This window comes from Desmodus rotundus, chromosome 10 (genome assembly GCF_022682495.2).
Source record: "Desmodus rotundus isolate HL8 chromosome 10, HLdesRot8A.1, whole genome shotgun sequence".
Lineage (NCBI taxonomy): Eukaryota > Metazoa > Chordata > Mammalia > Chiroptera > Phyllostomidae > Desmodus > Desmodus rotundus.
The window spans coordinates 27533141-27560694 of record NC_071396.1 but is presented as its reverse complement, the minus strand read 5'-3'; the positions used below and the strand labels follow the sequence as shown (position 1 = coordinate 27560694).

Sequence of the window (27554 nt, the reverse complement as noted above, 5' to 3'; positions counted from 1 at the left end):
ATTCTCTATTGGCATAAAGTGCGTTAATTCTGTTCTGAGCAGTGTGGTCCTCCTCTTAATTAAAATCAGAGATGCATCTGAATGTATAGGGCAGTGGACCGTCATTTTCGCATCAGAAAGGTAATGTAACTCTAGGGAGGCAGATATTTGGTATAAACCCAGAGCTGAAACACTGCGATGCACTAGGACGGGAAATTTGTATTCTCTAAAGATGAGCAAGGCTCAATTGTTCATTAGAGTCATTAAAACGGGAACTCTTTAATTACAGCGAAAAATACAGTATATTCTGCGGTGCTGAAGGTGAGCTGAGTCCTTTGTCAATCACCCAGTACTGAGTATAGCTTCTCCCCTTGCAGTTCTTGCTTAGTTAAAACAAATTAAGTAAAGATTCCAATTTTGGAGACAAAGTTTCAGTGTGAACTTTGGTAAAGCAACTGACAACATAACGGTATTAGGAAATAAGATTTCCTGCCATATTCCAAAAAGCTTTGCAGACTTTTATTGGAAACCTAGCTTCTGAAAAATCACATGTCTTAGCAATAACCTCTCATAATCCTCATTTCCTAGTATGTCCCTTTTTCAGTGAATAACCTTTTCCCATTTGAGTCACTGAACACACTTGGGAAATTAGACTTCCCAAGCTTGTCCTCCTACCGTTCTCGGACACTTTAGTGCGTTACACTTTGTCCGTATCAGCTACTCGTTCATCGTCTCCTCTGTGCCCAACAGGGAGCCGTCAGTGGGTCCCAAGTGCCCAGAAGAGGTACTAACAGTAACTAAGAAGAAAGCATTTTCGGGGGTCAAAACAGGATTACACAGAAGAGGGTACAAGCAAGGACTTCAAAATTCTTCCTCGGCATTAAGAGTACGGGATTTCTTGAGATTCTTCAGTTTGTCAATGGCAGAAGTTAGTGAAATCTCTCCACGAATTTTGTTGTCCCTTGTTCGAACGTTTACCGCATTATTTGCCTTTTCCTTTTCTCCAACCACTGTGGAAAAGAAAGGGAAATAACATTTTAAGCCAAGAATTTATGAAATATTCAGTGAGTAGTCACATGACAGATGTCTTTCTTAGTGTTTCTTCAGTATTTATTATTCACGCCACATCTGTCTGACAGCCGTTAGTTTTTGAGCAAAGGAACAACTTTTAATCCCACCTCTCGTGCACTTGAGAGAACTACTGTGGTCTACTGTGGACTTGGGGTACACATGGGAGCGGGGAGCTCCTATGGACATGCTGACTCCACCCCCTGGTACATCAAGGGGTGGCCCAAGCAGCCAACCAGAGTTTTCTGCAATGTGGCTTTAAGAAAGTGTGTTCTCTCTAGTGACCCGTATTGGGAGATGACACAGGAATCTGCCACCAAGTTCCTTGCCATCTGGAAGGGAGAAACTGGTCATCGAGTAAGGGGGAAAAGTAAACATCCATGAGAAGCACAAGGAACTAGAGCAGAACGGGGATCAGAAATGGGGAGACACAGTCCTGGGGAAGAGCTATGTGCCTCCGTCCACTCACTCTTCTACTGCTTTGGCCATTGAGTTCTGCGTTCCGTGTGAATGGGCACTCCAGTGCCCGTCCAGTAAGTTCCATCTCTGTGTAAGCTATATGAAATATCTGTCACCACCGGAAGCCTGATCGGAACATCACTGTGCCTACTCCAGAGTCAAACACTTCTGATGACAAACTGTTGACAGGAAAACTCTATGCATATTTATTTTGCCTTCTACAGAATCTTTCAACTTACAGGGGCTAATTTCATGCCTGCGGGCATATCAATATCAATTTCTCTTGACTTCCAATCATTTTTAAAGTCAAAATTTTAGTTTCTGCATTCAATGAGTCACGTGCCTACAAGACATTTTTTTCACTTTAATTCTTTTCTTTGGATCATCGTCAATCTGGAACCTTGTCCACACATTACTTTAATCCTACAGATTTCTAATAAACCAGAAAAGCAAAGGAGAAGATTTTCGGCCTGTAATATAGCTGAAATGGAAAGAGTATAATTCAACTGATGAGATCATTTTCATATTTTTTTCCATAGTATGTCTGAGATATTAATTCGTGCTGGTATTGTTAGACCACAGGGGCCACGTGAAACTTTACAACTGTTCTTCCAGCAAAGAACAAAGAGTGCCAAGGAACAGCCTCCCCCGACCAGCACACACTCTGCTTCATGTGTACGTAATTCAGAGTCTGGAGTGCCAACCGTTCCACCGTGGGACCTTGTGCGTAAGTCAGTCCGCACTGAAACTGATACGGTATAAGCAGGTAGTTACACCATATTCTTTATTTTGGCTTTTGGAATTAAAGTGCAAACAACGAGCATTTAGGAGGAGAGATATAAATTTAAATTACCCAAAATAAAATTGTACTGGGCCAGCTGTGCATTTCGGATCTTCTTATTTAGTGTACAACTGTGATCCAAATCAACGTCGGCCATGAATCCTTCTTCGAAAAAGGCACTGGATACCTACAAGGAAATAAAACGCCGAATTATTGCATTTCAGTAGCCACACCCTGGCACGGTTCCCCCCACCCTGCACCGGCTGGGTCTGAGTGACCATAGCCACAGCAAGTCACCCGTGAGATGAGAAAGCACCCGCAGCCCCCAGCTCCTTCAGATCGCTCCCTCTGGGGGAAACCAGCTTCCCCGTGGGGAGGACATTCAAGCCACCTCTGCGGGGGCCTCTGAAGATGGGAGTGAGCCCGGGGGGCTGTGGCCCAGGCAGCTGGCACACCCTGCAGCCTCATGGGCACCCTGAGCCAGGACCACGCAGCCAAGCTGCTCCCGGATTCTGACTTCCGGAAACTCTGAGCCAATAGATGTTTGTTGTTCTAAGCTGCTAGGTTTGGGGATCATTTGTTACAATAGACAATATAAATATTCTTCCCTGATAGAGCCACACAGAGAAAAATAAATGTGAGAAGTTTTAAAATACCAATTTCTCAAAAGCATTAAGAAAGGTAGTGGTTCTGATACAGCACACAGACATGATTCAGGGGGCGCTCCCAATCACTGAAAGTGTGGTTGCTAAGTGCTCGTGGCAGTGAGGCAGTCCTTTACGGCATGAATACATTTCAGGTCAATATCCTCCCCACACCAGGTGCTGGGACGGTCATGTACTTTAGATGTCTCTGATTTTACCTGAAGTGCATATTTCTCACACGTTGGCCCCACAGGGATGACCATTACTTGACGAGGGGACAGCCAGAAAGGCCTGAAAAATATGTAAAAATACATCTTTTCAGAATGACCATTTATTACATGATTAAAAAATGACCTGAGATTTATTTAGAGCAAGGCGTACAAGAGAGCAGCTTCCGCAGAGTGGTGTGGCAGTAAGCCAGGTTATATCGAGAGATAAAAAGGCTGCAGAGTGGACAAAAGGGGAAACTGGGCATTTTGATAGGACGGGGAGGGAAGCAGGGGTTGGCAGCTGGGTGGAAACCCTCCCCCCCCCCCCCCCCCCCCCCCGTAACCACACTGCTGGAAGCCACCACATCAGCCCAGTGCCCTCCTCCTTTTGCTACAAAATCAGTTCCCTGGTGACAAGGACCGTGAGCCTCTGAGAGGGGCTGGGCTCAGTGGGGTCTGCCTGGGGCTCTGGCGGAGGTGTGGCAGAGAGGAAGAGCGAAGCAAATTAGAGTGGGTGTCCTTTCCAGTGAGGACATGTCACTGGCCTTCACACGGTGAAAGGGACGCAACGTCATCAACCGGCCATAAGAGAGGTGGCTGTCCCCTCGGGGGTATGGTGGCATGTCAGGGGTCAGGGCTGATCACACACGAAGGCAGACAGAGCCTTCAGGAGGGGCCCAGCGGGTGGAACTGGTGGGGTCCGAGCTGCTGAGCGCGTCATGCTTGTCCTAGGGGCCACATTGGTCATCGGTCACTGAGCTACCACTACGGGAGAAAGACGCTGCCCATTGCAGAATCAGCCTCTTGCATTTCAGTACGGACAATCTCCCCACGGTGGGGGCCACTGGGCGGGCAATACCACCACCCCGTGGCCGTTTTGAGCCCTCATCCCCATTCTGCTCCCGCAAACCGCCTTGTCCTCTATTTTCCCATCCAGTGACTTCCCAGTCTCTGACCTTGTAGACGCAGCAACGACCAGAGCCTGTGCTCCGGTGCTGCATGCAGCCATTTCCCCTCCAGGCAAAGTGGACTATAAGATGCACCCCTCAGACTCCTGCGCTTCCAGGCACTTGCCTTCCCTGTTCACACCTGATCGGCCGGGCTACCACAGCGGTTCTCTCTGGGTTTGGGCCGACGCACAGCTCAGGGCCACTTGTGAACCAGGGTTTCCTCCAAAGTCAGAGGTCACCTGGTGCCCCAAGAGGTAAGCAACACGGTTGAAGGAGGGATGGCAGGTGGGTGAGAAGTGGGACCCTGGGAGCGTGGGCCTCGCGTTTTCCAGTCAGCAGCTGGGAAGGGCTCAACATGGTGAGGTGGCGGCTCCACAACGCTGCTGAGCAACCTGAGAGGTAAGGGAGCGTTTCTTGCCTCCCCACCCTTGCTTTCTGATTTGGCAGCTGCAACGAGAATTTTTTGCTTGCTGTTTGGACCCTTACTAATTATAAGGCGGGAGCCACCTATTTTTTCATATTAGTTTGATCTTTTAGATGTGAGATTTAAGAATAAGAGACAGGGATTTTCTTTTCACATCACTTACCATTTCCCCCCGTAGTTTTCGGACAGAATGGCTATCATTCTTTCCACTGAGCCCAAAATGGCCCGATGAATGATCACGGGGTTCTTCTTATCGTCCCCTTCCTTGCTGAAAAAAATAAAAATTACACATTGAAGCATTTTCTTAAGAATAAGGAAAACTTCATCTTTCTACCTTACCTTTAAAAGTTATTTTTCCTAAACTATGTAAAGCAATGGGTTCCTTATAAATCTCTAAGCATACTATTTGATCTTTAATAGAAATAAAGTTTTCTTCTAATTATAATACCTTTTATAAACCAGGCAAGAGCAAGGTAAGTGTCCCTGGGGCCCAGATCTTGATTTCCATGTATCATCCTCCAATATTACATTTATTGTAGTCTTCAGTGCTAAAAATTCCATTTCGTACTGGAAAAATAGCTGACTCAAACGCTGGGCCAGGGAAAAATGCAAATGAGCCTGCAGCGTCTTGGAGGGCCAGTGAGCAAAGACATGCTAATTTTTCTTTAAAGAAAGAAAGAGAAAGGGTGGAGCACATAAAAGGGGCACAGGAGACAAGAACTACCAATGGCAAAGGCTGGCATGATCTGGGCGAGAAAAACTGTAAAATGGTGTATTTTATTATAACCCAAAGTATAAAATTACTATTCACAAGTCTATACTGATAGAAATAAATAACGGGAAAAACAAGCACATGAAGAGGAGGCAAACCTCCCTTCCAGAACCCCAAACAGCACGTGTAGAGAGAGGCTCCTTCCACCCAACAGCACCAAGCCCTTCCAGACGCTGGAGGGAGGGGACCACTTCCCAACCCATTTTACGAGGCCAGCATCGCCCAGACACTAACACCGGACAAAGACAAGGAAACTACAAACCAACATCCCACGTGGACGCACACGCAAAAGCTCTCAACCAACTGTTAGTAGATGGAATCGGGTACATAGCAAAACAACGCACGGCCAAGTGGGACTTTACTCCAGCAATGCAAGGTGCAAGGTTCTTAATGTGATCCAGTGGAAGAACAGGCTGAAGAAGGAATCACACATCCTATCAACTGATGCAGTAAGAGTGTGACAAAACGGAACACCCATTCATGATTTTAAAGACCCTCAGAAAGCCGGGGACAGAGGAGGACTTCCTCCACCTGATACACAGCATGGACAAAGACCCGCAGGTAATGCTGCACTCACGGGCGAACAGCTGTCTGTTGTCCTAACACCCAGAACAAGGTGAGCATGTCTGCTCTCATCCGGCTTATTCCATGGGGCGCTGGAAGCTCTAGCCAGTGCCACAGGCAAGAGAAGGCAATAACGGGCATACAGACAAGGAAAAAAATCCCTATTTGCAGATGGCTTAATTGTCTACATAGAAAATCCTCAAAATTTTATAAGGACAAAAAAAAAAAAAAAACCTCCTAGGAACTAGTAAGTTCAGCAGTCTTAGGATACAACGCCTGCATACAAAAATCGGTCGTATATCTCAATAGTAGCAGTGAGCGTATGAATGCCAAAGTCAAAAATACTATCCCATTGGCAGCTGCCTCCTCCACATGAAATACTTAGGCACAAATCTAACGAGACGTGTAGAGGACTGGTGTGTTGAAATCTATACAAACTGATGAAAGAAATCAAAGAAGTTCATGGACTGGAAGATACAAATACAGTTAAGCAAAATCTATCCAAATTGATCTCTAGATTCAATTAAATTCCAGTAAAAATTCCCACCAGGAATTTTTGTAGATGTGTTAAAAGCAAAAGAAGAAGAACCAAAACTATTCTGTAGAAGAACAAAGAATTCAAATTATTTCATGTTAAGACTGACTGGAAAGCTATAGAATTCAAAACAGCACGGGCCTCACAAAAGGGTAATCAGATCGGTAGAACAGAACTGAAAATCTAGAGAGAGGCCCACAGAAATATTGATTGATTTTTGGTACGGGCACAGAGGCAAGTCAAGGGAGAAGGGCCGCCCTCTACAACAAACCATTGGACACAGAGCAGTCAGGCATCTCGAGGTCACCAGTGACCCTGACCTGAACTTCTCACCTTAGACGAAATGAACTCGAAATGGATCGTAGATGGAAACGCCACGCTTAATCCTAGGAAGCTTCTGAGACAAAGCATAGAAGTCTCCATCGCCTGTGCGAGGCAAAGCGTGTGCAGTCACGAGCCAAAAATGTGATCCGTACAAGAAAAACTATGTAAATTAGACACCGTTGAAATAAAAAACGTGACACTGAAGGGAAAGTTAAGGCACCAGAAAAAATGAAAACGTAAAAGAAGCCACAGATTAGGAGGTATTTGCCAATCATGTATACGTCGAAGGGCTTATAGGTAGAAAGCATCAAGGACTCTGAAGACTCAACTGTGACAGAGAGTTAGGATATGAGTTCCGCATCACTTGTCCCGTCTAGTCACTCACCTGACGTAGGTGAGGTTGAATCGAATGGGCAGTTGGAAGTCCAGCTGGATGGTAGCGCACTGATGCGACCTGCCAATAGCGTCCTTGATTTTTATATCAATCTGCAAAGTAAGTGATGTTTGCTTAGACACAGTTTCCGTTTTCCTTTTAAACTGTACTCTTCCCGAAGCAGGTGGTCTACTTACTTTAGGGCCATAAAAGGCTCCATCTCCAGGGTTCACCTTCCAGGGTTTTCCGAAGTCCATGAGGCTCTTCTGCAGTTGCTGTTTTTAAAAAAGAGGAGAACATTGAAAACATCCACTGCCCTGCACATTTTATCTCTTTTGTCACTGGCTCAGAAAAGGAAGCTCTTATAAATCTTAATTACATTCTATTTTACTTCATGTATTTATTGAGCATCTTCTGCATTCAATAAACCACTGAGGACTACACAAAGAGGATTAAGATGGTACTTGCTTTCAAGAAACATACACTGTTTATTTGGTGGGAAAAGAAGATAATTTACTAAGCCGTTCCAGAGGGACGCTCTGGCCCTTGGGCCCCGGCAGGCCCCGTCTGCCTGACCCACTTCTCAGCTCCCATCTCCTGGTGACAGTCCCCAGACAGCTCTTGCAGGTGGACCTCCCCACATTAAAGGCACAAGATACTTGATCTTGCGTTAGGCAGATGAGAAGACCAAGGGGGCGCCTTTCTTGCATTTCCTCTGCCTCTGCTCCTGTAGATGGGGTGGGGGGTTGAGGGGGTGTGGGAGAAGGAGGCCCACTTTGGTCTTCAGTCTAAGCCACCCATGTCCCTTTCAGTTAAGCTGTATGAAGATGCTTACGCCTGCAAGTAGCTGGTGTACACAGAAGTATTCATAACAAAAGGGTCTTTGAAACTGTTGCTACGCCTTGTGAATACAGATTCTTTGGGACGCACACCCCTGGCCAGAACACTGCCCAAATGCCATCCAAATCCCTGCTATCACCAGATACATGGATGCCCGCGAAGGGGCTGACATTTGGGAGTCAAGTGCCCGATGGGAAGTCCAACAGTGGTGGTGTCTCGGGTGGAAGCCAGAGTTACAGAGCAAGCTGACTCCTGGGGTTCCAGGGACCTCAGTCAGAGCGGGACAGGAGCTGGTGCTGGCTGGGGGCCCCGGGAAGCAGCTTCCCTCCTTCTTAGGACCAGTGAAGGCCACCACCATGGACGCATGTCCTCCCTTTACTCTGTCTTTGAAAGAAGAGGAGACATGCACACATGTTCGCAGGGAAAATGCGGCCCTGCGACAACAGACACCAAAGTCATGGAAAAGCCACACAGAGAATTAACGGCCCCACAGAGGCCAGATTTGGGGGAAGAGCATAAGGCAGAGGTCACTGCTTGTCACGGGGCCTCTGAGGACACAGGGATAGCAAGGCCCGATAGGGGTAGCCAGGGAAGGCTAAGACAGCTCTTGGTTTGGGAGTGGGCAGCAAGTGCAGGTGTGAGGGGAGCCTGAACCACCCCGCTTAGCAGGCCTTGACTGTGGGCACGGCCCGACACCCTGGTGAAGGAGAGATCAAGGGCTCATTTCTCCCCTGCTGTCTGTCTTCCTTCCCCAGGTACACCAAGGCGTTGGCCCCCAATAGCACTGGAGGCCTCGACTTTGTGTGGCCTGGCTTAGACACGTCGATTTGCTGGGACTGGTGTGGCTACGGGGCTGTAGTGAGTCATCGCAACCCTGCAAAGGTGGGTGCAGGGGCGGTGTGGGCTGGGGCTAACCGATACAGCTCTTGGGAGCTGAGGGATTTACGCTGGTTCCCGGGGGAGAGGACAGACAAGAGCTGCTGAAGAAGGAGCCAGAGTGTTTCTTTAAAAAGGATGACATTAGTTATCATTAGTGACTGGCACTGAAAAGAGTATAAACAGCCCTGGCTCGTGTGGCTCAGTGGATTGAGCACCAGCCTGCAAACCAAAGGGTCGCTGGTTTGATTCCCAGTCAGGACACATGCTTGGGTTGCAGGTCAGGTCCCCAGTAGGGGGCGTGCAAGAGGTAATCACACATTGATATTTCTTTTCCTCTCTTTCTCCCTCCTTTCCCCTCTCTAAAAATAAATAAATAAAATCCTTATAAAAAAGAGTATAAACAAACCTTGATATAAACTTTAAAGTGTGAAACAAATGTATGGTATTGCTGTTATCATCGTTATAAAGAGAACTGGGTAACCACATTCTACAACTGGTGTCTCTGTCCCTGAACTTCCTATTTAAAATTCCACTGCATCTTCACGCAAGGTGACTGCAGCCCCTTGGGCGCTCTCCCTGGTCACAAAAATGGAGGGGAAGCACTTTGTCCCTCCTACCTTTTCAGCTTCATCCCATAGCGCCATCTCTCCTAGGAAGTCCTCAGGCCTTGTGGACAAGTTTAATTGAAAGGAGAAGCCAAAGGTGGAGTACACAGATTGCAAAAACTGCAAGCAGCCCTTTATCTCCTCTTCAATCTGAAACAGGAGCGAATGAAATATTGTAAATAGAACACCAAAGTAAATCCATTATGGCATTTAAAAAAAACTGTTCACATCAAACAGAAATAAAGCAGCTTCTCACTGTGGACACAGTTAACCATACGGTGTGGGCTGTCCATCTGTCCCTTACTTGGATGGTCAAGGAATGCGCACCACGTGCCAGGCATGCGCAGCCTGCTGGGGCCCCAGCCCAGTGCCGGGGTGGACAAGGAAGCAGGCAAGGGCACCTCCCCATGACGGTGCCATGCTGAAGGGGAAGGGCACCTGCTCAGGGGAAGCGACAGCCAAGCTGCAGCGGGAGGACAGGACACAGTCCGCAGTGCGGAGGAAGGGCAGGTGCTGTGGAGCAGAGGCAATGCTGAGTGTAAAGGCTCAGGGGACAGGGAAGCCACAGGGAGCTGCCATGGGGCCCAGCCCTGTGTGATGGAAAAGGGGGACCCAAGGGGAGGCTGGGAGGGACCAGGTGGGAGCCAGGTGAGAGCCGGAGAAAACTGCCTTCAAAGCCAGGGTAAAGTCTACATGTTTTAGCCTGAGAGCAAGGGAAGAATCGTGGTTTGTTTTAATTTTTTTAAAGGAGACTAACACGACCCAATCGGTCCTTTTGTGTGGGAAACGGATTGGCAAGGGTAGGAGAGCGGCCCGTAACAAAGCTGGCGGGATTTCAGGAGCGCGGCGATGGTGGCCTGAACCAGAGAAGCGTCGGGAATGCGGAGAACCTGATGCATTTGCAGGACAGCTGTCCTTTCCGTGACTGACTGACAGTGACCACCCCCCTTAAGCCCTGTGCTGGATGCGGGGCATGCGGGAATACATGAAATTATTCGAGTTAATCACATGTCCAGGGAGAGCTATCAATAGGGCTTGCGGTGAACTGGACAGGGGTGAAAAGTGAGGGCCACGTAGGCGAGCCTGGTGTCCCAGAAGGAGGACGAAGTGGTGTGGGAGGCAAAAGAGTCGTCAATTCTGGAAACGGTTAATGAGAGGGTGCTTGGGCTTCCTTCCACTAGAAGGTTGCAGCTGGCATCATATAAGACCTTTGTCTATTTTGTTAGATTCCCACCTCAGTATTACTTTTACTTCGAGTGATTATGAATGACACTGTATTTTTAATTTCATCATCCCTGTGCTCACTGCTAGAGGATGGAAGTACAGTTGGCTTCTGCATGCAGACCTTGTGTCCTGAGATGTCAGGGCTGCGAAATACATGCAGAAGGAACTGACAGAACTGAAACGGGAAACAGACCGACCCACAGTGAAGACTGCGTCACCCCTCTCTCAACAACTGACAGGACAACCAGACAGAAAGCCAGTGAGGAGACAGGCGAGTCCCCCATCCCCACCGACCACCAGGGTCTCGCTGTTGTTTAGAAAGCACTCCATCCTGCCCTGGCTGGTGTGGCTCAGTGGGTTGAGCACCAGCCTGTGAACCAAAGGGTCGCTGGTTCCCAATCAGGACATGTGCCTGGATTGTAGGCCAGCCTCCACTAGGGAGCGCACGAGGGCTAACCACACATTGATGTTTCTCTTCCTCTCTTTCTACCTTCCTTCCCCTCTCTCTAAAAGTAAATAAATTTAAAAAGAAAAGAAAAGAAAACACCCCACCTGACAACAGCAGAATACGTGGCTGTTCAAGGGCCCACAAAACATGCACACCAGGATGGGCCATATCCTGGGCCACTAAGCAAGCCTCGACCAAATTTTAAAAAGTCAGTCATACAAAGTGTTTGTTTCTGATTACGGTGGAATTAAACTAGAAATCAGTAACAGAAAGATAAGAGGAAAATACCCAAACACTTGGAAACTGAACACACACTTCTAAATAAGCAGTGGGTTGAAGAGGAAATTGCAAGAGAAATTACAGAAAACATACACGGAGCAGAGAGAAAATAGGAGCACAAGGTATTGAAAGTCCCGGAGCAAAAGCAGTGCTAAATGGTGCATCCACACACACACAGCACCGGGTGTGTTCATCATAGACGAGGAAAAGTCCCAGTCAATCATCTAGGCTTCCACCTCACAATCTAGGGGGAAAGGCGAAATAAGCCCCAAACAGTAAGAAACACGTAAATACCTGCAAAGGAGCTGTCCATCCATCTACATCATTGTCTTTACTGGCAAATTGTGCATAGCACTGGCTTACTATCCTTCCAGTATTTATAGATCATGTAGCGATCTCACTTCTCTCATTCCTCATATTTTTAATTCATGTCTTGTCTTTTCTCTCTGATCAGTCCGATGAAAGGTTTATGCACTTTATTGGTCTCAGAGAACCAATCTGTGCTTTTTACTGGTATTTCATATTGTTTTTCTTTTTTCGATTTCATTCCTTTTGATGTCATCATTTTCTTCCTTCTGCTTACTTCTAATGCAATTTGCTTTCTTCAGTTTATTGAGTGGAAGCCTAGGCTACTGATTTGGGACCACTCTTCTGTGCTAATGTAGGAACTTAGGGCTCTACACATCCCCCAGGTACCATGTTAACGACACCCACAAGTCCGGACATGCTGTCTTTCCTCTCCACTTCATTTCCTATGGAATATTTTCCGATTTCCCTTTTGATTTCTTCTTGGACACGTGGGTTGTTTAGAAGTGTGTTATTTCCTCACCAAATATTTGGGGATTTTCCAGATAACTTCCTGTTGTTGACTTCTAATTTAATGCCGCTGTGGCCAGAAAACACATTTTCTACGCACTGAATCCTTTTAAATTTATTCAGCCTTGTTTTCAGCCCAGAATATTGTCTACCTTGGTAAAAGTTCTCTGTGCACTTTCAAAGGCTGTGTACTGCGGTTTTGGTTGGAGCGTTCCTATAAATGCTGATTAGGTCAAATTGTTGGACAGTAGCCCTTTGCATGACAATTTTAATTTGAATGAACGTGAAAACCTGCAAAAACTAAGGTCTAACTTCTACGCAATACAGAAAAACAAAAACATCCGAAGTGCTACCAAATCCCTCAAGATATTAGACTTAATGTATTTAAGTGAATAAAACTGGAGGAAGCTTACAAGAAAAACGACAATAAATTTCATGCGAAGAGATTACTAATCTGTGGACCCAGATTTGAGAGTGACAGATTGTTAGAGCTGCACCCGGTCTCAGAGACTAGACCACACTTCTTGTTTCACAGCAACTCTGAGAGACCGAGAGATGCTGTAAGACCCGGAGACCAAAGCAAGACACGGATCTGCTCCGACCACGCCCTGCAGCGTGGTGCGGCCGTTTACCTGCTCCACCATGCAGAAGATGTGCGCGTCATCCTGCTGGAAGCGTCTGACGCGGGTCAAGCCACTTAGAGTTCCCGACAGTTCGTTCCTGTGAAGAACTCCAAAATCGGCCAATCTAACAGGCATTTCCCTCCAAGACCGCGGACGATGGGCAAACATCAGACTAGAGAAGAGGCAATAAACACACAGCTTTCGCTCAGCAGGGGAAAGATTAAGTAACTCTCTAAATATTAACAAACTATAGTTACATCTCAAGATTTGTAAACATTTTACCCTGCTTCTTACATCACCAGTTTTAAGAACATTTCTTCTCCTGTGAATTACTGAACCTTGAACTTGCATTGCTACAGTGCTCTACAAACCAGAAATCCCTATTCCCATCCCCCAGGTGAATTTCCACTTCCCCTTTACAATTCATTTCAAAGGCTACTTCATGAGTGAAGCCTTCCCAGTCAGGGCTGGCTGGTCTCCCCTCAAGCTCCAAGAGTACCTGGAACAGGCCACTATTTTGACACAGGTCTTACTTTTTAAAAACTGGCTCTCTGTGTATCTGTCCCTGCCCGCTCTGCTCCCTGAGGAAGTGGGCTGTCTTAATCCCCTCTGTGCTTCTAGCACCAAGCACTGTGAGCGCTCGGCTAATGCTCTCTGTCAAGTTCTCGGCTTCTCTTCTGCAAAAAGCGCTTTGGTGGCTCCTGTGCCCCCTCCCCACTAAGCCACTGACATCTGACTTTTTTTTATTCGGAGGCGTAAAAATACAAAGTTACATTCTCTTCTTCCACTCAGCCTTCCTCATAATTAGAGCTGAAATCCCAGGCTATGGCTTCGAAGGGTACCTCATGGGAAACTGAGTTAAGATGTTGTTAATGCAAGTGTTTTAGAGAATGCAAAGTGCTAGGCAGACCTGCATATTCTGTTTAAAAAGAGAGGTTATAGACTATTTACCTGCCAGTTTTCATGCAACTAAAGATAAGTATATATTGCTTACATGTTGCCAGCATAAAGCTGAACTTCTTTCAGCATTTATGGAAAAGGAGAAAGTTTTCTTCAGTGTTCAGAGGTTTGTTTTAATAGGTGCCTTCTAAAGTCAACTTACTTGAAACTATGTATGTTCACTATGCAAAACTGTAATAACTGAGGGGGTTTTTTGGTGTGGAGAATTGTGTCTGTTCACTTCCAGTTGTAAAACTGGCTTGTCTTACAAGCTTAATTTGCATACCAGCTTTATGATAATTACACTCTTGCATAGAGTCTAGGACAACACCGGCTAAAAGATGGGCCATTATTTTATGTACCACTAAGAATAAAAATAACCCATTCATTAACTTGTGACATAGTGCTAAGATGTCCCAACTGTGGATGCATCTCAATTTCAAAGGTGGGAGGAAAAGTTATCTTGGAATCAATGAAACCCAGTTGCCCATTCATTACGACCTCACTGGTCTTATTATAATCAATCCAAACAATATGAAAGAACAAAATGTTTGGCAGATATGTGTATTTGAAGTGTATCATGACTATGAAGAGAAATACTATAATAATTTATAAAACTTCATACATAGCCCTGGCTTGTGTGGCACAGTGGATTGAGTACTGGACTGTGAACCAATGGGTCACTGGTTCGATTCCCAGTCAGGGCACATGCCTGGGTTGTGGGCCAAGTCCCCAGTAGGGGGCGCACGAGGGGCAACCACACATGGATGTTTCTCTTCCTCTCTTTCTCCCTCCCTTCCCCTCTCTCTAAAAATAAGTAAAAAATCTTAAAATAAAAAAATACTGATACATAATATTATCTCTAAGAAGCACAAAGTATTAAATGGTTTCCAGCTAACATTGCACGCCTGCCAAAGATCAATCACTTTTTAAATAGTCAACTCACTCTTCCGAGTGAAATAATTTGGCAAAGATGACGAGTAACCAACATCCTTCAGGTTAAAGGAATCGCTTAACTCCCAAAACCAAAACATGTGACAAGACTGAAAGCTCGCTGTGATGAATTGGGCTCCGCGCTCCCGCACAAAGGTCTGCGTGACGTTCAATGCTCACCAGTGCCCCGGACAGTTCATGGGCTTCAGAGCAAAGGTGTCTTTCTCCACGTCGAAGGCGAACATGTTCGCACTGTAATGCTGCCAGTGGCCTGAGGCTTCCCAGAGCTTGCTGTTGTACACGCTGGGGGACAGCACTTCCGTGAAGTGACGGCGGTGATACTCCTCCTGCAAGAAAACGCACTTGAAGTTCACCACGCCTGCGAGGACAGACCACAAAGCCAGGCAAAGGCACACTGTGAGCCGGGGGTTTAAACTCAGGGCGATCTCGTACCCTTTGATGACGAATGTGCCCTCAGCTTCAGGTGGGGCACTTCCAGCACTGTGAAAGAAGGATTAACGCGTGCTCAGTAGAATTTTCACATTAAGTATGTTTATTTTATAGTGCGCAACAGTACACAGCATAGGATGCTTTCATTCTTTGGAAATTAGTAATTGAAATATTTAAAAAGCTTAAGTCTACAGGGTCAAAGAGAAAGGACAGGAGAGGAAGGTCACATACTGTGGAACCTGGAAAGTAGAAACACCGCCTCGGCAGACCTGGCAAAGCTGGGGCTGAAGGGGCGAGTCGGGAAACAAGCCTACTTCGGCTGGCAGAGTTTCTAGGGCCCACATTTTTAAGGCATTGGTCCTGTCTTCTATTTTTTAGTGTTTTCACTGGAAATTTCATGGCCGTTCTGATACCCAGTACTGTGTCTTTGGTTTTTTCACTCTGGAAACTTTTAGAATACTTTATCTCTAAAGCTTTAGAATCTCTTGGTAACATGCCTTGGAGCCCAAGGAAAGACTGCTTTCAGAAACAGCAGAAAACCAGACACACCGCTGTTGGAAGCTGAGCCCATCCGGGGATGGGGACCTCTATGCTCCCGAACCAACAGACAGAATGACTCAGTCTCCTGGCCAGGATGACTGACCCCAATGATGGGGGAGATCATGTGCTGTTACAATGGAGTGAGAAGGACTCCATCCGGAATGCAGGGGGAGCCTCAGGCATTTCCATGAACCCTCGCAACCCCCACCAGGCAGGATTGCTGAGAATTCGGATCCTCCAGGAAGAAGATGTAGATCACCACTCTTAGGGGTTGAATTGTATCCCCCCAAAAAAGATACACTGGAGTCCTAGCCCTCAGGACCTCAGAATGGGGCCTGCCTTGAAAACAGAGGCTTTGGCGAGGTCAAGTTATGATGAGGTCGTTAGGTGGGTCTCCCTCCAACGGGACCAGTGTCCTTATAGAAAGAGGAAATTTGGAGAGACAGACAGATGGATACATGTGGAGGAAAGGCGGCGTGAAGACACACGGGAAGAAGGCCTTGTGAAGACACACGGGAAGAAGGCCTTGTGAAGGCAGAAGCCTGGAGCGAGGCCCTGACAAGCCAGGGTGCACCAACCATGGCTGACCCACCACCCCTGGCAAGAAAAGTGCAAAGAGGGACCGATTCCCTCCCCGGTTTCAGACAAGGCACGGCTCTGCCGGCCCTTCATTCCCCACATCTGGCCACTAGAACTGCAAAACGATACCTCCCTGGGGTTCGGGGCCACTCAGTTTATGGTACTTTGTTGGACACCCCAGGATACTAACGGACCCACCAAGGAACACCCTGTCTGTCCATCCGAGGTGCCGGCAGGGTAAGGGGCACATGGAACGGCTAGGAGGAGAAGGAGGCGCTGATCGCATCCATTCCCACAGGCTGGGGCTGGACCCGCTGCATTAAATATCTTTCCCCGCCTGCTTAGACAAAGAGCATGGTGGTGGCTAATATCACAACTTAGGTTTTCGATGGCACTGAGCTGACCTCAACCCAGTAGTGGCACATGGCTGACAGGACTTGTGGCAAACAAACGAACGTCTTCCTCCAAGCAAAGGACACAAACTGACTCTGCGAGACCGAAGCGGTGGGCCGTGCTGGTCACTCCCGTTGGCCACCCCCGTCCTGCCCCGTACTGACCCACTTTTCTGTCCTCTGTGTCCCTACGAGCTGACTTCTATGGAACATACCACCAGGCTTACCTGCCGTCTGACTTCTGGTTGAGTCTGACCAATGAGAGGTTCTGAAAGCATCCCGGGGGTGGGAGAAGACAGAAGTCAGGATATTTACTCCCCTCCCCCACTCCTCCCTCACTTTGGGTGTCTTCTGTCCTGGGCTGTGAGCTCCTTGCAGCTTCCGTTGGGTGGCCTCCCCCATGGCTGCAGGCTCTCTCTGGGGTCACGTAACATGATTCTTTCTCACCTCCTCCGGCTGAGGGGGAGTGGGACCTGCTGTTGATAATCCCTGGGTACACAACCTACCCTTTCCCTGTGAGTTACCTTAACAGGGCCTGCGCCTATGTGAATACTTCCTTCACCAGACGCTCTTCAGTTAAACCCTTGGGCTCACCTCTCAGGACCATCCCTGCACAGAAGGTCAAGGTTTTGAGATACTATATGTCTGTGAAGACAAGTTCGGTTTGGAAATGCACTGAATCCAAAGCTGTGGGAGCAGGAGGCAAAAACTCTCCAAGCGGGTCATGAGTGGAACAGCGAGGGGAGCCACTGTCCTCCCCACCCCACGGTCCCCGCCGGGCACCAGCGCGTCGGGCAGATTACATTCCAGCAAGTGAAACGGTGTGGCTGGGGAGTTTCACCGAAGAAGCCCTCCCACACTGCTGGCGGGAACAGGAAATAACGGTCCCTGTAGAAAACGGCTGGCATCTTCCTAGAAACTCAAGTTGACCCTATGACACTGAAATCACACTTTTCGGTATCCACCCAAGTAAACCGAAAGCTGATATTCACACAGAAGCCCTGTGCTGAGAACACCGAGAAAGCCACTCAGAGGGACACCCGGGCCACTTCCTCTAAGAAAAGGTGACTCAAAGGGCAGAATCAGAGCCCAGGGAGAACAGAACTGAATCCTAACCATCCTGTGTTCTCTGACCCGAGAGCCTCTCTAGTTATGCCTACATACAACACTTGGCATATAAATAACAAATGACTACATATGGGAAGAGGCAAGACCATAGAACAGAAAACCAAGGAAAAAAATAGTTCAAGTCCCTATAATATTTGTGTGTGTGTGTGTGTGTGTGTGTGTGTTGCACAGAAAGGCCAATTTTTTCAGACAACGGTATCCGGGAGTTCAAAGTTATCTGCCTCATCTCTATCTGCCAAACATTCCCATCCCAAGACTCGGGGCCCAGTCCTGCCTACCTGTGCCCTTACCTTAGCGTAAGGACTTGGGGACTATGGACTTAAGTGGCCGCATGCCTCTGTAACTCATACAAGCACACCTTGGGCCTGACCGTCAGCCACGTCTGTCCTGCATCTATGAGAAAGAGATTCCTTTCAGGCCTCCAGCGGAGGCTTCTGTTTATGCTCCGCACACTCCGCCCCCCCACCTAGAGAGTTCAGGGTGCCGGGGGCTGTGCTGATTTTCCAGCAAAGACAGCACATCATCCATGTGCTCAAGTCTCGGATAATATTCAGTGATTCTTCAAGTGTCACCGCACCGCTCTCGGACCTACTGCGGCTGCACATCGGCCAATCCCCATGGAAGATACGTAGCCCAGGGGAGAAAGTCCATGGACCACAGCTTCCCAGGGTGCAGCATGAGGAAAGAAGGGGAAGAAAAAGAGACGGGTGACTCAGAGAGTAACCAGCACATGCCACGTGATATTTTTCCAGGAGGTTCTTGGGGAAAGCGCTTCCCCAAATGAGAGCAAAAAGCAGGGAAGAATGATCAGGAAAGCAGAAAATCAGCATAGAAAAGAGATGGGGGACAAGCCAGGATGACGACGAAAAGAAGTCTTAAGATTTAATTCTGAAGCAAGAAGATCAAATTTGAAAAAAAAAATTTACTGATAGATTATCGAAATCATCAATATATGCTGTGAGGAGTGTCGGGAGTCCTGAGAGGAAGGTGAGGATGAATTAGAGGTAGGCACTTAGAAAACGGAGTCAATGAAAATTTTAGGAGATCACTGATTATAAGAAAGACAAGAGGAGCACAAGGAAGAAAATGTAGCGTTGACTGGTGTGGCTCAGGGGGCTGGGCATCATCTCACAATCTAAGAGGTCTCAGGTTCCATCCCTGGTCAGGGTACAGGCCTGGGTTCAGGTTTGGTGCCTGGTCAGGCAATCAATCAGTGTTTCTCTCCCTCTCTTTCTCCCTCCCTTCCCCTCTCTCTAAAAATAAATAAATAAAATCTTTTTTAAAAAACAAAGGAAAGGTACCCTAGTAGCCCACGTGGATCACATCTGAACGGTATTTACAACACACAGTCCTATCAGAGATTTACTAATCCATGACCCTGGCCTATAGGCTAGTATTTTTTCAGAACTGTCTTCTCACTCCTTGCTCTGGAGCTGCCCAGTCACCACAGACAGTGCCGGAGCGCCGGCGGTCCATGCACCACACTCTGAGAAGCAGTGTTTCACAGGTTGGCACCCTGCACCTGGCAGGAATCCCCCCGTTCTGCTCTTTCACAAGGAGCTCCACAATGTGCCTGTCTAACGCTTACCTTTGTACTGTGCGCACTCTAGAAACTCACATGCATTGAATAAATGCGCGCAACAGAGGCACTGAATAAATGCGCGCACAGAGGCACTGAATAAATGCGCGCACAGAGGCAGTGAATAAATGCACGCACAGAGGCAGTGAATAAATGCACGCACAGAGGCACTGAATAAATGCGCGCACAGAGGCAGTGAATAAATGCACGCACAGAGGCACTGAATAAATGCGCGCACAGAGGCACTGAATAAATGCACGCACAGAGGCAGTGAATAAATGCACGCACAGAGGCACTGAATAAATGCGCGCAACAGAGGCACTGAATAAATGTGCGCAACAGAGGCACTGAATAAAATCCAAGAATGCATTTCATTTGGGGAAAATACAATTCATCTCAATGTTTTTATTAAAAGGCACAATCCGGCATTTCTCTTTTAGGCTCGAAATTCTTAATGTCACTAAAATAAAAGTAATGGAAATGCTCGACCATTTTACTACGAGAGAAAACAGTGAAATGCAAAATGCAGTTGAACAAGAATAAAATCATTCAGCAATTAACTTACGCGTATGAAATCCATGAGTGTGTTATAAATGAAGGCTCCTCTGGGCAGGAAAAAACAGCTTCCGGGACTCAGATCGTGGAAGAAGAAAAGTTCCTGATCCTAGAATAAAACAATAACTAGATTTCAAATTTCACTGTTGGTGCTTAGTATTTATTGTGCACTTGATATGCTACAAGTAAAAAATATAATCAGCTATCATTTCCATTTTCTAATAACTGACATTCCAAAGTCTTCAATACTTCTATCTAACTATACGTAATAGCACGTGGAAAACTACAATCCGTATTTATGGTCACTAAGCTTTGCACTTAGCTTTCATTTCCCCTTGTATTCACTGCTACTTTCCTCCTTGGCACCTTGGAGGATGGGTCTCATGGGGAGAAAACATTACAAAGAGATGAGAAATGTCTGCTGCTGGAGGACCCTCAGTAACGGTGACCATCATCACGACCCCCACACACTCAGAGCCTCGCCCACGCGGCCACCATGTCCAGCATCTTCCTCTCATCCGTCAGGCAGGCTACTCAGCAAGACATAGCATGTGGAATTCTGCAGGGGAGCACCGGCCCGTCACAGAACACAGCTCAGCAGTGGCAGGACTGAGGTTAAAACCCAGGTCTTCCTGCTTTCAAATCTCATTCTTTCCTTCCGCTCTGCTTCCCAAATACACAGTATGTCCTCAAAGTATGCACAAATTCGAAAAACAATGTTGTTTGCCCTGGCTGGTGAGGCTCAGTGGATTGAGCACCAGCCTGTGAACCAAAGGGTCGCCAGTTCGATTCCCAGTCAGGGCATATGCCTGGGCTGCAGGCCAGGTCCCCAGTAGGGGGCGTGTGGGAGGCAACCACACATTGATGTTTCTTTCCCTCTCTTCCTCCCTCCCTTCCCCTCTCTAAAAATAAATAAATAAAGCCCTTTAAAAACATTATTTTTTATATCATGATACAAATGAGAGAAGGGGGTAACATTTTAAGTCTAATAAAAGATACAGGAAGGAAAGAGGTTAGAAGGCATTGGGGTGTTAGCAGGAAAGAATTCAAAAGCAAACTATGAGTGCCAGCAAAATAGAAGAAATATTATTTTTCAAACACTTTAGTTTGGAGACATCATCTTAAGCCAACAAGGCATGTGGCATCTCAGCAGGGATTGGGACACCCGGCCTACCTTCCCAATTTTCCTGTGATCTCGGCTCTTGGCTTCCTCTTGCAACTTTTCCCAGGTTTTCATCCTCTTGTGATCGGGAAAGGAAATCCCATAGATCCTCTGCAGGGTTTCCATTTCGGGATTGCCCTCCCAGTACGTGGAGGAATTCTAAACATCAAACCACATCTCACTGAGCATATCTGACATTTCATTATCAATCAAATCAGTCTTAAATATGTACACATTTTCCAATATAGCCTCGACACCACTTCCTTAACGGTGACTTTTTCTACGGCAGGAAAGGACCTTGAACTGGTTCTAATGAATCCTTCCCAGTCCACGTCCAGCAGTCAGGTACGGAAAGAGTCTGCTGTGGATTCTTGGAATGAAGAGTGAGAGCTGCTGGAAAGGGAAAGCTACAGAGCAGTTGTGATCGCCATGAGGGGAGCAGCGGAGGAAGAATAGACAGAGAGTGAAGCTCGGCCATGCAGGGCCGCAGCTCATGGTTAACGACTGAGCTGCCATCAACACTCATGTACGTGGAAGAAAGTCAAGGTCAGGACTACAAGTCAGCCTCATGCCTCTTGATTCCCAGGGCAATGTTTTCTCCGTTCTGCCACCATGTCCCCTTTGGCTTTTTCCTACAGTGCATATTGTACGTGCAGATAAATGTTCTTGCTCACATTAGGGTGATTCAAGAAAACCACAATATCACTAAATAGCAAATGAAGAAGAAATGCATTGTAACACTTACAGTCAGATTAAATGATAATCAAAAGCTCTATATGCCCTGGCTGGTGTGGCTCAGTGGATGGAGTGCCAGACTGTGAACCAAAGGGTCGCCAGTTCGATTCTTAGTTAGGGCACATGCCTGGGTTGTGAGCCAGATCCCCAGTAGGGGGTGCATGAGAGGCAACCACACATTGATGTTTCTCTCCCTCTTTCTCCTTCCCTCCTCCCTCTCTCTGGAAATAAATTGGATAAAATTTTTTTAAATGTTATATGTAATATCCTAATTATCAAAATTGCTTAAAAATTATTTTTAGGAGCCCATGTAAAAATCAAATAATAAAGTGTTTTTTAAAATAACATGATGTTCACGTTATAAAAGATATGATTGAAATTACTAATTATTTAGTTCACCTTAAGTTTGCTATATTAAAAGTAGTAATTCCTTACCTTGAAAATTTTTATGGTTTTAATTTTCCCAGTGTGTCTCACGTGGGGGCCTCTACACAGGTCAATCAGAGAACCGCACCTACAACAGACAGTGAAGACATGCCCATACGTAGTTATGGGTTTTCAGATTACGCATTGTGAACCACGTTCTCGTATGTTTTAGTGAAGGAGTTCACCTGATTGTATATTATGCAGCAATTTTTCATCTAGGGGCAGCTTAGATTTTTAACTTATAGTAAAGGAGAGAGACAATTCATCTAGCTTCAGACTGCAGTCTTTCCCCTTTGCCCAAATTCAAAAGCTCCAGAGTCTTCAGGAAAAAGGAAACCATACAGAGACATCACTTTGAACTGTGACATCCCAAGGCTCTGAAAAGCCGCCCGTTGTTGCATAACCAAAAATCCATTTCCCTGCTCTACGCTCACTTCCAAACCCAAAGTCATCTGAAATGTGTACAAAAGGCATCAACTTGACACCTTAAGGACACACTCGGCAAGCCCACAACACGTACAAGGCTAGAGTGAACCCGGGTGCGAGCCCCAGACTCCACTCGCAGCAGCAACCGCAGGGCCGAAGCTCACAGAAGGGGGACGGCAAACCTGGCAAACCCGTACAGCAGCTGAGGAAGCGGATGAACGGAAAGGGGCTCAGGAGCCCCGTGTTTACCAGAGCCCAGCCACGCGGTGCGGCTTCACTTGCCTCTTTGTATCATTGCTTCACCTTCGCTTCCCATCACTTCCTGTTTGTTTCATCGTGAACATCCGCTGACGCAGGAGGGTTGATGCTTTTGGCACTGGGTGGCGGGAGTAAGTATAGCAAGAGGCAGAGAGCCCCTGCATGGGGAGGTGGCCCCTACCGGCTCCCACTGCCACATTAGTGAGAATGTGGGGGCTGAAACAGGAAGTCTTTCCCTAACAGCCCCCAAAAATGTAAGGCACTGGCTGAACACTGTCTCACTCACCCATGGAGAACAAGATGCTGTATTACAGCTCACAGTCAGAAAGCAGAATTTGGGTTTCAGTATCATTCTGATGAATACAAATGAGAAAATAATAACTTCTCTTTGGTGATACATTTCAGAGCCCCTAACTAAAGTAGTATATCAATATGCAAATTTACAAATAAACAGCCACACAAAGATAAACCACTTGTCCTGCTAACACCTTCAAGTTAGCGGTTTTAAAATTTACGCACTGAGCCCTGGCTGGTAGGGCTCAATGGATTTAGCGCCAGCCTGGGAACCAAAGGGTCACTGGTTAGATTCCTAGTCAGGGCACCTGCCTGAGTTGCGGGCTAGGTCCCCAGTAGGGGGCATGTGAGAGGCAACCACACATTGATGTTTCTCTCCTTCTCTTTCTAGTTCCCTTCCCCTCTCTCTAAAAATAAATAAAATCTTTTAAAAATTTTTTACACACTGAGCGGTTTTAATATTAACCCATACTTTACCTATAAATGGTGGTAGTTGGAGTGTTAACTTTCTCATCCAAAATGCGGCATTTAAATTTATTGTACTGCAAAGAAAAATAGGTTTACATATTATTACATAAAACGTTTAAGTGGAAAAAAATTTACTTTCTCCAACAAACACTGAACGGGTGTTTACTACGTCCTAGGTGCTGAGCTCCAGGGATACCAAGAGCTCACAGCCTAGAGCTGTCCTGTCCTGCACAGGGGCCACGTATGTTGTGCGTGCAAAACACACTGGAGTTTAGAGGCATAATGAGAAAAAAAGGATGTAAAATAGCCTATCAATTATTTCTTTACGTTGGTTACATGTTGAAGTGATATTTTGATAATATTGAGTTAAATAAAATGTGATAAAAATCAATTGCGCCTTTCTTTTACTTTTAAAACGGGCTACCAGAAAATTTAAGATTATGTATGCAGCTCAGATCTGTGGAGCACATCATATTTCTATTTGGACAGCAGTGTTCTAGAAGATTCCAATTTTAACTACACGAAGTACATACGAGTCTGTGGAAACAGCTACATTATTAATTTGTGCAAAAACAAAGTGCATATTAAAGGATCACGTTATCCCATTTAAACACTGAACAGACACTTTTCCTTTCTTTGTTGCTCATCACCATTGCCCTGGTGCCGGCGCCTTGTATTAAATAACTGCCTAGAGACGGTGGTTGTTGGGAAGGAGAAAAAATAGATTCGCACGACCCGACCATTTCATATTGGTGTGTTCAAGGCAAAACGTTTTTCTTTGCAAAGGTTTGATTGCGTCCAGTCCATAACACAGAGAATGGGAGAAAAGAAATGCAAATCACGTACCTAATATATAGAATTAATATCCAAAATATATAAAGAACTGCAACTCAACAATGTAAAACAACCGCCATTTCAAAATGGGAAAAAGGCTTGAACAGACACTTCCCCAAATAAGACGTGTAAATGGCAGTAAGCACAAGAAAAGATGTCTAACATCGCCAGGTATGAGAGAGATACTGAGCAAAACCACAGTGAGATACTATGTATACCACATCCATTAGGACGGCTACTAGCAAAAAACTGAACACGTGCGCACTGCGGGCAGGAATGGAGAAGGGTGCAGCCGTTGTGGCAAGCAGCGTACCACACGCTCAAAACAGAAAACAGAATTTGTATATAATTCAGCAATTCCATATCTGGGCCTACATCCAAAAGAACTGACAGCAGGGACTTCAACAGATGTTTGGACACCACGTTCATGGCGACATTTTTCACAACATTAAAAAGGTGGGAGCAACCCTGGTGTCCACTGACAAATGAATAAACAGAATGTGGTCTCCCACATCGATGGAATATTACTCAGCCTCGAAAAAGGAAAGAGTTTGGACACTGCAAGTGCTACAACATGGGTGAACCTCGAGGACCTGGAGCTGAGTAAAATAGCCAGTTGCAAAATGACAAATATTGTATTGTTCCTCTTACTCGAGCTTCTAAGAGTAGTAAAATTCATAGAGACAGAAAGAGAGGGCGAGGGAATGGGAAGTTTGTGGTTGATGGGTTTAGGGTCTCAGCTGGGGAAGGTAAAATAGCTCTGGAGGTGGATGGTGGAGATGGTGGGACAACAATGTGAATATACTTGATGCCACAGAACGTCACACTTAAAAATGGTTAAAATGGTAAATTGAATATTTTGGGTATTTTACCACAAACACACACAAAAGAGTAGCTATCACTTTTACGAAACCCCAAATCTATATATATATATTTTTTTAAAGGTTTTATTAATTTTTAGAGAGAAGGGAACAAAGAAAGAGAGGGAGTGAAACATCAATGTGTGGTTGCCTCTCACACGCCCCCTACTGGGGACCTGGCCCACAGCCCAAGCATGTGCCCTGACTGGGAATCGAACTGGGTGACCCCTTGGTTCACAGGCTGGCACTCAATCCACTGAGCCACACCAGTCAGGGCCCAAATCTATTTTTTTAATTCAACCCCCAAAACATAGTATTGTGCTTTCAAAGTACGTGACTTCTCTGATAAGTATGATTTAAAAATAAAATTAACAATATATTTAAACAAAAAAGAAAAGAAAAAGAAGAAAAGAATATATTTAAGTACACTGGTGAAAAAATATATTTTTTTTAAAAATTTGAGGTTTTACACAGGTTACCCTAGACTAAAATCTAAAAAATGAAAAGAAAAATTAAAAGAAAATCCCAAAGGAAAAAAACCCGAAACATTTATAGAGTATTTTAAATATCATTGAATTCAGGAGTCCAAATATTAACAATGCTCTGAATGAACCGGATGTATGAACACACATATGAAAACTATTCATTTGGCTCTTTACCTACGTGCATTAAAAATTTCAAGAAATAGTAACAAAATATACATCAAGTGACTGGTGACAACCATTTGGAACAATATGGTAACAACAGCCAATTATTTGAAAAACAAAAACCTTGTCTACCGATAATCCCAGCCCAGCTTTCTGATTGCAAACAGCTCCCTGAAATCACCTTGAACATTTCCAGCAGGACGTCCTTGCTGACTTCCAGCCTTTCAAAGGACTGCTTTTCCCTGATGATGGCCTTACAGAGGGCCTCCAGTGCCGACAGCTCCGTGCCGGACACGGCTCTGGAAAGCAGAGCGGGCGAGCATCATCACCCGACCTCAGACATCAGGGGGGCTCCACTGTGTGGACCCTGGTCCCGCAGCCTCTGCCACTCCTCCACGCGCTTCCTTGATGGAGGGATTTGGAGTTTCGCGGAACCAGGACTTCAGAAAGGCAGAAACGTGCATTCAAAGCCACATACCCATTTCTCAGAGAGGGAGAGAGGCGTGAATAGATGGAACCAACTGCCCTCGGTGTCTGTGACCGGGCCTGCGCTTCTGTGCTCTTTGTTACCCTTCACATGATTCTATTTTGTGCAAATAGAAAAGCGTGGTCTCCAGTGCTTACCATGTCCCCGCGCTCAGGGACCATGGGGTCTGGGGTGGGAGACGGCTCAGTGAGGGGCAGGGGCAGGACGCCCACGGGGGCACAGGCCTCGACTGACTTCCTTTCTCACTCGCCCCTGCAGGCCACACTGGCTTCCCTGCCACTCCTCAAACAAGCCACACACATCCCCACACCCGGGCTGTCTCACAGCTCCTGGAACGTTCTTTCCCCAGAGGCCCATAAATATCCCCCCAGTAGCCTCAAGAGCTTACTCCCTTCTTGTCCTGGCCACACTTCAGTGTCACTTCCTGTCTTCAACCACCTGCCCGCCCTGGCATGGACCTGCCCACCCTGGCATGGTGTCCTTAACAGTGTACATCACTACCTGCTAGGGGGTGGCTGTTGGTTTACTGTCTATGTCCCCCAACCAGACTGTAGGCTCCTCAAGCACACACTGAGCTGCTCACTGCTCCATCATCAGCACCAAGTGCGGAGCGCATAGTAGGCAGTCAGGGTTTTGTGGAATGAGTCCTGCGGTGGTGGTAACAGGGGATGACGCCGCAGGAGCCTGTCAGCAGGAGCTACAGAGGACTAAAGGCTCCCTTGGGGAGATGAGTTAAACAGCGTGGAGGTGAAAGGGACAGGTGAAATGTGCCGTTGGTTGTCCAGACAAGAGATGTTCTGGCTGCAAAGGAAGGCAGAGGGGGAGAGAAGGAGAGGCGGGTGGGGGAACTACTTAGGAGATGCCATTGGCAGAACTGGACTGAGCCCTGAGTGCTGGGGTGGTGGAGGAGCAGGGGGACTGAAAGGGCCCCCAGACTTCAGTTTTGGCAGCTGGCGGTGCCCTGAAGAGCTATGTATGAGGAATGCAGGGGAGGAAGGGGTGGGCCTGATGCTGAGGCACTCCAGCACGGATCTGCTGAAGGTGAGGCCTCCGTGAACCACCCCGC

At 46.6% G+C, this 27554-nt stretch overlaps 1 protein-coding gene across 6 annotated transcripts in view; it reads right to left on the bottom strand.

The window, feature by feature from the left end:
* Positions 1-482: 482 nt before the first annotated feature.
* TARS3 (threonyl-tRNA synthetase 3) overlaps positions 483-27554 on the bottom strand; it is a 39481-nt gene continuing 12409 nt past the window's right edge. The window contains exons 7-20 of one of the 6 annotated variants that reach the window (XM_024561865.4): positions 26183-26300; positions 23670-23734; positions 22224-22302; positions 21066-21212; positions 19902-20000; positions 14849-15015; positions 12806-12968; positions 9419-9556; positions 7280-7357; positions 7095-7195; positions 4678-4782; positions 3150-3222; positions 2360-2474; positions 483-989 (exon numbers count right to left, since the gene is read on the bottom strand). In XM_024561865.4, the coding sequence (XP_024417633.2) occupies positions 841-989; positions 2360-2474; positions 3150-3222; positions 4678-4782; positions 7095-7195; positions 7280-7357; positions 9419-9556; positions 12806-12968; positions 14849-15015; positions 19902-20000; positions 21066-21212; positions 22224-22302; positions 23670-23734; positions 26183-26300 (1597 nt within the window). In that variant the 3' untranslated portion in view covers positions 483-840. Of the gene's footprint in view, positions 990-2359; positions 2475-3149; positions 3223-4033; positions 4538-4677; positions 4783-7094; positions 7196-7279; positions 7358-9418; positions 9557-12805; positions 12969-14848; positions 15016-19901; positions 20001-21065; positions 21213-22223; positions 22303-23669; positions 23735-26182; positions 26301-27554 lie in introns of those variants that run through there. The other 5 variants (XM_071219449.1, XM_071219448.1, XR_006655662.3 and 2 more) reach the window with 5 other exon arrangements.